At 34.7% G+C, this 11,116-nt stretch overlaps 1 protein-coding gene across 1 annotated transcript; it reads right to left on the bottom strand.

Annotated features, from left to right (window-relative positions):
• Positions 1–1,287: 1,287 nt before the first annotated feature.
• LOC102837388 (olfactory receptor 14J1-like) lies at positions 1,288–2,253 on the bottom strand. Its single transcript, XM_006872838.1, has one exon. It carries the CDS (start codon positions 2,251–2,253, stop codon positions 1,288–1,290), a length of 966 nt encoding a protein of 321 aa, XP_006872900.1.
• Between the last annotated feature and the right edge of the window lie 8,863 nt (positions 2,254–11,116).

Genomic DNA, 11,116 nt, shown 5'->3' on the forward strand with positions numbered 1-11,116 from the left:
CCAAAGGGCCAAAAGCAGGGCTATAGGGTGGAAGGGATAAGGCTTCCCAATGAAATTCTCATAAAGCAGTCCTTGCTACCCTCAAAGAATAATCAGGTACACTCTGGTGATGGAAAATATTTCCTCAGTGAAATGTTGCTGGCCTTTATCTCACCAATGCACTTTTCAGTTCTCTTAAAACTTCCTAATAAGCCCTTGTGATGGTCCTATGTCCTTCTAGAAAATCTATCAAGTTTTTTTCTTTTGGCACTTCAAAAAACAGTTTCCATAACTTTCTGAGCTGACCTTTCTGCCTTAAATTTAACTGGTCCCGCAAACCCCGTGAACTCAAGGTTTTGATCAGACCTTTTGGAAAGCACCCTAATAAGACTAACAGAAGTGTAGTTACTCAGAACACTTATCTGCAGCCATTCAAACATCACAGCAACATATTTAAACATATTTTGTTAGGATTAAAACAGTGAGTGCACTTATGTACTTAAACCCTACTAGTAATAATTTTTATTTATGCTCATATACATTTCAAAGCTTAAAATACAAAAAGTAGACTGAAAGCTAAATTAGATACAAACATTTTTAAGATAGAACAGTTATAATAAAATTGATAAAACATAAAGCTTGTACAATTGAATTCAATTACATAAATGAGAAATTAATATTGAAATTATGTTTACTCTCTTGAGTGGTCACATTTTTTTTTTTTAATTGTAAAAGATAAATTATACTGCTCTAAATGTTTTAAGCCCCTGAAATATCTTATGCTCTTTTGTGCGTCAGTCACTTAGTAGGTCCTCAATTAATAAATCGTGTGTGAACTAATAAACTCCGATCAGACATATGGGGAAAGTCTCATGAACATACCTTGTTAATGGCTATATAAAATGGTTTAATATTGTTGGTTATATGTGTACAAGGGACTTGATTTTTTTTACATTTTAATTATGTAACAGTATTGCTTGGAACTTCTATTTTTAGCATTATGTATATAACTGAAATACTGAAATAACATATTTATAAAATATACTAATGATTAAATGTAGTACTGAGGAAAGTAGTGAGCATATATTATAAATTTATAATTGTTTGTTGTATCTTAGTTGGAAAGAATGAACAAATAGTTTCAATGACTAAAAAGGTAGGAATTATATGAAGAATTTCCCTAATGACAATGGTTTTATTGTATAATTAAACTACAGGGGATCTTTTTTTTTTACTGCTCTGCTCAATACCACTCATTGAATGAATTCAATATTATTTATCATTTTGCTCATATTTAACATGAAAGAGTTAGCAACAAAAGAACAAAAATGCATTTTTCCTGGTGAATTGCCCACCCAACAGTAACTTTCTGAAAGCTGCCTTCATGGCCTCATTCCTCAGACTGTAGATAATAGGGTTGAGTATTGGAGGAATGACTGCATAAAAGAAAGAAGTTAGAAGGTCAATAGCAGGTTGAGATTCTGAAGTTGGGTTTAGAAATGCAAACATACCTGTGGATATATATAATGAGACAACAAAGAGGTGGGGCAGGCTGGTAGAGAAGGCTTTGGATCTGCCCTCAGCAGAGGGGATTCTCAGAACTGTGGAGAAGATATGGATATAGGAGAAGATAATGGAGGTGAAGCAGATAAATGTCATCATAGATATGAAAGCTGCTACTCCAATCACTGCAAGGTAATCATTGGAGCAGGAGAGCTTTATGAGCTGGGGAATGTCGCAGAAGAACTGGTGAATTATTTTGGCCTTACAGAATGTGAGGGAGAATGTGGCTGTTGTGTACAAGAGTCCACAGACACTTCCACTTAACCACACAGCTATCACAGCCCACTGGCACTTACTAGGATCCATGATGACTTCGTAGTGCAGTGGGAAGCAGATGGCGGCATAGCGGTCATAAGACATCACTGTGAGAATGGCCACCTCAGACCAAGCCAGAGATGTGAAGAAGAAAACCTGAAGTATGCACTGACCATAGGAAATATAGCCATCGTCCATCAGAGAATTGTCAATGGACTGGGGGACCGTGACAGAAATGAAGGAGAGGTCCAGGAGGGAAAGCTGTTTTAAGAAGTAATACATTGGAGTTTGGAGATGCTGGTCCACAGTGGTGATGATGATAATGATGAGGTTACCTGCTAAGGTTAACAGATACACCACCAAGAACAGTAGAGCATGTAAAATCTGTAACTCACGAATGTCAGAAAATCCCATAAGGAGGAATCCACTCATTGTGGTTATATTTGCCATGATCATGTTGAAGAAATTGATTGTGGTGACAGCTAGAAGAAAAGATATTATGAAATCATGTAGTAGAAAATATTATTTTCATTAATTTATTCTCATTGTTTCTTAAATCAATCTTTCTTATGTACCTGCCATGTATCAGTTATGCCCTACAAGTTTGGTATCCAAACCTATAGCTCATAGTCTGCATTAGTAAGCTGAGTCAGTTGTGCTTAAGGCACTATTCTTTTTTTTTTTTTTTTTTTAATGTGGATTAATATTTAATAACAAAAGTGAAATACGATATATACACATATAGTTGTTGTTGTTAAGTGCAGTTGAGTCAATTCTGACCCATGGCGACCCTGTATAGGGTTTCTGAGGAGCATCTGGTGAGCTTGAACTGTCAACCTTGCAGTTCAAACGGCTTTACAGTCTGGTGCATTAACCCACAGCGCCACACCAGGATTCTATATATATATATATATAGTGATAGTTTACATGGGAGAACATTAGCTTTACATTCATCCTATCTATATCGTTTCATTGCCATGGTTACAATCCCCTATGTGCATCATCAACCAGCCAAAGGGTACACCCTGCAAGCCTGCCTCCAGGATGTCAGCACACAGCCCCCCTCTCTCTCTGGATCTAGCGTCCCCAGCTACTCCATTTCTCCATGTCATCCTCTCTGACTCCATCTCTGGCATCACTGCTTCTCTGGGTAGGGTCCCACTCTCTGCTCTTCTCCCTTGATGGTCTCAGGGACCTGCATTCCTGGACTGCAAAGTAAATCACTCTCCTCCTTTTGCTACAAGTCTACTAAAGACACCATTCTCATCACTGAAAAATAGTTACATTTGCCTCACCAAAAAACCACAAACTTCCATTTCCATTAATGGAACTCATTGTTTATTTTTAAATGAACTTAAAAACAAAACAAAACAAAACAAAAGCAGTGATCAGTTGTTGATTACAGATTTCTAAAATTGGATGAGTTTTACTTCTGCATAGTATATCATCCTATTTTAACAGATAGAATTAATAGCCCTTTAGAGAAAATAGAGTAGTGGAAATTGAAAAACGGATTAGTTGGTTGGACAGGGTAATCCCTAAAGTTCTTTCTTTCCAAATAATTTTATCTTGGGGAAAGCTGCTGTAACTGTGGAAACAAAGGCCACATTGTGTAGCATTACCACTCTTCCAATTAACATTTTATGTAAAGAAAATCTCATTGTAATGAAGAACAAAATCACTTTTGCAAGAAAGACTTACATGTGGCTCTCAGATTCAGTGTTTAAAATCCTGGAACACTTTTTTTGGCATCTATATTAACTTTATCTTTGAATTTTCTTTTCATTCACCTACTCTTGCCTGTATTTCCAAAATCAAAAGAGAATCTCCGAGGAATAAACTGATAAATATTTCTGAGAATGGAGAAATCAAATTTTGGTTCATTGCCCAGTACTTCGGGCTTTGTGGAAGGAAAATAATCAAGATATGTTCATTATGGTACTGAAACCAAACTCACCGCCTTTCAGTCAGTTTGTACCACAGTGATACTATAGGACAGAGTAGAACTGGCCCATACGGTTTTCAAGACTGAATTATTTATGAATGTTGACCACCACATCTTTCTTCTGATGAACAGCTGGTGGGATAAAAATTTTTGGTTAGCAACCAAATGCTTAAATGCTGCGTCACCACAGCCCCTTTACAAGTATGAGATTTGATGCAATACTTCACAATGAAGTCATCATAACCCTTGATTATTTACTTCCATCTCTGTGAGTTCTAGGCAATATTTGTAAAAACTCCTGCATCAGAGTCTTCTATGGCTTTATATTAAACCACTTGACATCTCATACAATTTGTTTTTATATCTTAATAATTCATCTTCTTACAAATTATAACTGGGAGATTTCTAAATATTGATGCTAGCGCTCTCTTACCACCCTTTGTCATTTAAAAAAATGATGTGTTTTTATTATGGGATTCATATGGGCTCTTAAGGACAGAGTAGAATTGTCCCATAGTTTCCAAGGCTGAATTTGATTTTATGGAAGCCAACTGCCCCACCTTTCTCCTGAATAGCAGCTGGGGGTTTAAATCTTTCAGTTAGCAGCTGAGTCCTTAAACACTGTGCCACCAGACTTCCTTTTCAGTTATGAGGGCTGATGAGTTACTTCACAATCAGTTTCTCATATTACTAGAATTTTTCTTCCATCTGTGAGTTCTAGGCAACAATTGTAAAACTATTGTGAAGTGTCTTTAGGAACTTATATTGGACCATGAGACAGCTCATCCATTTTTAAAAAATAACTTATTAATATCCTTAGAAATGATTACTGGGAGACTCCTAAATCTTGAGGCCAGCACTCCCTCCCCATTTCATTTTAAAAAAAACTATTGCGATTTGGATGAATGTTTACATAGCAACTATTTATACACATTTTGTTTTGTAACATTGATAGAAATCTCTTTATATAAGCAGCATTTCCCCCACATTCTCCCTGGGTTTACTGTTTCTGTAACCTTCTTTCCGATGTCTTCCTGCATTTTAACTTTATTCCAGGGCAAATGCTGCCCTTTTGATCTTGACTGGTTGATTGTTTTAAGGAAAGTACTTACCTCCCTGTTCATATTATAGGCTTATTTACCTTTTGGCTGAAAGTTAAGTCATGGGAAGGAGTTCAGTTCTACGTCTGAAAGCTTTCCAAGAAGCATAGCCTCTAGGAATCTGCAAGTGTCGTTTCAGACCATTAACCTGGTTTTTTTTTTTTGTTTTTTTAAATTTCATTCCCCAGTTTTCTTCCACTCTATCCAGGACTTACTCTTGTGATCCCTTGCAAAGTGGTAGCAAATATATTCATCAATATACTAGAATATACAGGAGGCAAAGTCATAAAAACATCTTGAAGAAATGAGTCACTTGCTGTGGTGGTACAGGAAAATTGTCATAGGGCACATCAAGGTCAACTAGCATAACGTGGTTCACAAAGTCAATGTTCTACTTTCCTTATCAATTGGAAAGCTCAGACGCTTCAGGCTTACTCTGCTATCCACACTTCTTCTCTTCACTAACAAATGTCCCTGGCATTTGGACAATCCATTTCTATACTTTACTGTTTGAAATTGGCCAGTGATTTTAGATTTGTAATCAAAATAGATATTACATTAATTACATTACATTAAGTAATTTACTTAATTACATTAAGTAAAATGTTTAGAAATTTTGTTCTTGCTTCCAAATTTAAAGTTTTTGTCTTACTCTCTAAAAATGAAGTGTAAGGTTAATCTATCTTGAATCTTACCAACTCTATCAAATTCCATGGAAAGCTCTCACTAGATAATAAAAAATGAGAGGAACTAGGAAACAAGCTGTATCAACTGTGTTACTTCGTCCATAATTTCTTCCTTTCCATGTCTTTCTTTTTCTTTGAATTTGTATGAAGATGAACACTAGTATTTTCCATAGTTAATCTTTACTTTGGTTTATTAAATATTTTAAAATGTCAACTTTACACAAGCAATGAATTCACTTCCAACAGGAAGGAGAGAAAGAACTAAACAATTTTAAGTGTTCATGTTTTATGAGACAGGCACCGTGTTAGATATCATTATTAAATAAATTTTAAGTGTTCATGTTTTATGAGACAGGCACCGTGTTAGATATCATTATTAAATAAATTTTAAGTGTTCATGTTTTATGAGACAGGCACTGTGTTAGATATCATTATTAAATAAATTTTAAGTGTTCATGTTTTATGAGACAGGCACTGTGTTAGATATCATTATTAAATAAATTTTATTCATTCCACACAGATAGTTTTAGTTTTTAGGAGTATAGTTCCATTTTTATAGAAAAAATAAGACTAGAAATAATTAATGTGATTGAGATCTGAAGTGTAAACACCTAGGCTTTCTAATTCACTCTGTTATGTTGCATTTAACTATTTCTAAATATTCAGAGGCATACTAGAGCATTGGGGAAAAAATTAGAATTAAACTGAAACCATATCCCAGATTTTGTCACTTGTTATCAGGAATTATTTCAATAAATGTTTCACAGTTGTCTCACCAAATACTTATTTGTTGTTGCTAAGTGCCATCAAGTTGGTGCCAACCAATAGCAACCCTGTATAGGGTTCCCGAGGAGCAGCAACTGAGCTTGAAACTCAGACCTCCTGATTTAAACTGAGTTCTCAGTCCAGTGCATTAACCTACAATAATGACATTTCTCAAAACAACAGAATTTCTATAATTGGCTCATTATTGTAATATATTTATATAAATTTAATCTTTGTGCTTTGTCAATAAGCTCATTTTCAGGGAAATAAGCTTCTTTTGGAATCAATAGTCTTGCTCTTGCTTTTTCAAACTCCATTAGGAACATAAGGTGCTGTCAACATTTCCATCCTCTATTTCCTGTATCCTTATGAAAGAGTGGAAAACTCACCACAGCTATTTTTGGTGTGGATAGCAGGAACAGCTGATCTCCAATTTCCCACCTCTCTTACCTGCACTCACACAGACTTTTTAAACCTGCTGATTCCCTTGAGAATCCAGGGCTATTGTTTTGTTTCTTCCTTTTTATCATCTTTCTTAATGGAAGCCAAAATTGATAGATAAAGATATTTCATTTCTCTACCTATCTGTGACAAAGAAAGCATGCAATTAAAATCAACACTCCAATTTCTATAAAATGATCATAGTGAGCAGTTTGGAATATTTAATTTTAATAATTTTAAACATTATACATAGAGTTAAATTCTCTTTTTACATTACACAGACTCCTTTATCCTTCTTCTCTGTTTCCCCAAAAGGCCCCCATTTAAAATTCACCAACAGGCCAGTCAATTTTCTTTTTCACATCTAAAACCTCTCTGTTGTTGTTATTGTCAATGACCATATATAAGGTTTTCAAGCAGTGGTTAACAGTTCAGTGCTTTTTCTATAGCACCTCCTTGTTGGTGTTGTTGCTATGTGTCATCTAGTTGGTTCTGACTCATAGTGACCTTGTATAGAGTTTCCAAGGCACAGCTACAGAGTTTCCCCTGCTAAGCTTGTGTTCAAACTGACTTCGTGGTCCAGTGTTTATCAACTCTTTAGTGGTAGTAGATTTGGCTTATACTTATTATCAGAGCAATATCAGATAGATAAATTTGTAAACCTATGAGAATTTTAATACAAAATTGAGGTGTCATCTGCTCAACCTACTCTGGAAACCCATTTCCCATTGCATAGGAAGCTTAAGATGTGGAAAGGAAATGCATAGACTTTTGAAAGAATTTAGAGTTGGTACCAAACTTATTTGTCTGTGTGGATCATAACAAATTGTGAATGACATTGCAAGGAATGCATATTCCAAACTAGTTAACCATGTTAATGAGGAAACTGTACATACAGCAAGAAGTCATTGTTAGAATGCAGCAATGGAATACTGAACAGTTTAAAATCAGGAAACGTGTGTGCCAGGGCTCTATGCATTCACCATATGTATTCAGCCTGTATGGTGAGCAAATAATTCAAGAAACTGGATTATATGAAGAAGACCCCGGGACCAGTATTGGAGGAAACTCATTAACAACCTGCAATATACAGATGAAACAAATTTTCTTGCTGGAAACAAAGACGACGTAAATACTTACTTATATAAATAAGTAAATTTACTTACGTAAATACTTACTTATCAAAATAAATAGCCTTCAGTATGGATTGTACCTCAATGTAAAGAAAAATAATAACACCATGCTAAATGGAGTAAACATGGAAGTTGACATATACTTCATTTTGGTTGGGTACACTATCAACACTCTTGTGGTAGAAGTAGCCAAGAAATCAAATGATGCATTGCATTAGGCAAATCTGTTGCACAAGACTCTTTAAGTGTTCATAAGCATAGATCAAGTTTGATGACTAAAGTATCCCTTAGCCAAGCCATGGTATTTTCAATTGGTTCATATGAATGTGAGTTGCATAATAAGTAAGAGAGTTCAAAGAAGTATCAATGCATTAGAATGATGATGTAGGCAAGTATATTGAAAATATTCAGGTCAATGAAAGAGAGAAAGATCCCCAGTGAGATGTATTGAGCCACAAACAGCAACATTATAAAATTATAAAACATAATTATAAAAATTATGAGCATGGTGTGGAACCGGACAGTGTATAGTTATGTTGTGCACAATATCTCTGAGATTTAGAATGGACTCAGTGGCACCTAACAACAACCTTTTAGGGGAACAGAGGAGGAGGAAAAACAGCCTAGTGTGGTAGATAAATAACAATAAACTCTAAGCATAAAGGTTTATATGTATTAAAATATTAAATTAAATATTACAAAATTTAGTTTAATCAATACTGCTTAGCATTTCCTCTTTTCCCCCATTTTATTTCATTTCTTTCTTCTTATAAATTTGCTCTAAAATGTACACTGTAGGAACTTTGACATGCTTTCACTAGAAGGTCAAGATGTAGAAAAATGGATGCGCTCACTAATATATTCCTGTTCATTAAAACATCAAAATACAATAGTATCTTCACCACTAGATTATGAATATAGGTTCTGCAAAGCTTAGGACCTAAACCTAAACATCATAGGAAATGAATGCCACATAGTTCCTGATTTCCAGCATTACTCTGTTTAAAGTGATGTCAGGTTTCAGCATCTTATCTCAGAACCCAACCCTATGCCCACATTCTAGTGGAAAGGTTGTGGTCATGATTAAGTACTGTCGATAGGGTTTCTGAAGAGTGCCTGATTAGTGTGAACAGCCGACCTTGTAGTTCAAACTGACCTTTAAAGTCCAGTGCATTATTCTGCAGTGCAATTTTTCTGCATTGGTGGGAGAAATGGTAAGGTGTGTATTCCTAAAGCATCCAGAATGGATTGTATCACTACATAAAGAAAACAAAAATACTCACATCTGAACCAATAAATAACATCTTGATAAGCCATGGTATTTTCAATTGCCTCATATGTATGTGAAAGTTAGACAATGCATAAGGAAGATCATAGAAAAATAGATTCATTTGATTTGAGGTGCTAAAGAAGAATATTGAAAGTACCGTGAATAAGAACAAATGAATATGCACTGGAAGGAGTGTAGATAAAATCTCCTCAAAGCAAAAACGGCAAGTCTTCATTTCTCATACTGCAGACATATTATGAGGAGGATCGAGTCCTTGGCAGAGAATATCATGCTTAGTATAATCGAGGGTCAGCACAAAAGAGGAAGACCCTAGTAAGATGAACTGGCACAGTGACAGCAGCAATGGTTTTAAGTGTAACAACAATTGTGAGGATGGTGCAGGAAAACGTAGTGTCTCATTCTGTTGTGCGTAGTGTCTCTGTGAGCGTTAGCTGACTGACTGTCATCTAACAATAATAGTGATGTGAGGATTCCCATAATTTACTGTTAAAAGGTGGTATATAACTGCAGTGTATGTGAAACATGAACATAAAAATGAGTCCGGTTTATATTAATGATACAATTGTACAATTAAAGAGTAAGTCTATTTAGATTGTAAATTACTTTATGAAGATAATTAACAACAGATGACTTGCTGCAAACAGCATAATTTTTGAATTGTTGATAACAAACTTTATAATATTAAATAGCATAACATTCCTCAAATTAATTTATTATCAGTTGAAGGACTATGGTGTGGACAAAATGTATACATATTGAATGACTGAATCATCTTAAGAATAATCAATATTTATTGGAATGGATGAAGATGTTCAAAACCCATACGTGAAAATAAGAATTGTTAAGTGCTGTTGAGTTGGTTCTGACCCTTAGTGACCCTGCAAAGGGTTTCTAAGGAGTGGCTGGGATGCTTTAACCACCAACCTTGCAGTTCAAACCAACTTTGCAGTCCAGTGAATTAATCCACAGTGCAAGAGATAATAAAATAATATGACAACAAAATTACCAAAAATGGCTCTACTGTCCAAAATACTGCAACAACAATAATTACAATATCATTTGCCTAGTATAAATATACAAATACAAATTGACCAAAAAAATTGATAGCATAGAGCTAGAAATAAAAATAATTGTGCTATTATGGTGATTCAATAGACCTATTAAAGTAATATCTAAATGAAGTATACATCTTTTTAAAAAGAAGTTAAAATATTTAAAATTTGATTTATCATATTTCAGGTATATTTAATAGTGAAAATATTGAGGAGGAAATACTTTTGAGTATTGAAAAATTGAAGACCATGACTTGGTAGGGTAAGCTGCTTAAGCATTATTACCTCAACCTTTAAAAATATGATGGTAAGTCAAATCGTGTTGTTACATAATCATAGAACCTTTTAATAAACCAAAATATGAAAATGTGAAGTGATTGTCACTCAGCATCTCCTCCATCTAGGTCTGCACATTTCAGAAAGTGGTGTTTCCATCTCTCTAAGCCTTTCCTGAAGAATTATATACTCTTCCATTAAAGCACATCAAAATTGGCAGCTTTGAAATCCTGAAGAGACTCAAATTGTGTTCCTTTGAAATGTTCTTTGAGTGTGGGGAACAACAACAACAACAACAAACTTGAAGGGCCAAGAGCACAGATGGATGGAATAAAGCTTCCCAATGGAATTTTCATAAGGCAATCCTTGCCCCTCAAATAATGATCAGGGGCACTCTGATGATGGAAAATATTTCCTTGGTGTAACTTTCCTGACCTTTTTCTTCTTATTATTATTTTTTCTTTTTTTTAACTAATGAAAGTTTTATTTGAATTCCAGCACGAACATCAGACTAGAGATGTTTAGAAAATGGCAAAAAAAAAACCTCAAAAAGTTTTCTTGTTTTGTTTTGATTTTTTAAATCGTATTTCATTTCATTGCAATGATTACAATTCCCTCCATGCCTCATCA

The sequence above is a fragment of the Chrysochloris asiatica genome, unplaced genomic scaffold (genome assembly GCF_000296735.1).
Source record: "Chrysochloris asiatica unplaced genomic scaffold, ChrAsi1.0 scaffold00213, whole genome shotgun sequence".
Taxonomy (NCBI): Eukaryota; Metazoa; Chordata; class Mammalia; order Afrosoricida; family Chrysochloridae; genus Chrysochloris; species Chrysochloris asiatica.

Bases quoted from the DNA above. Each gene is read 5' to 3' on its own strand.
- LOC102837388 (XM_006872838.1), bottom strand. From the start codon at position 2,253: ATGATCATGGCAAATATAACCACAATGAGTGGATTCCTCCTTATGGGA.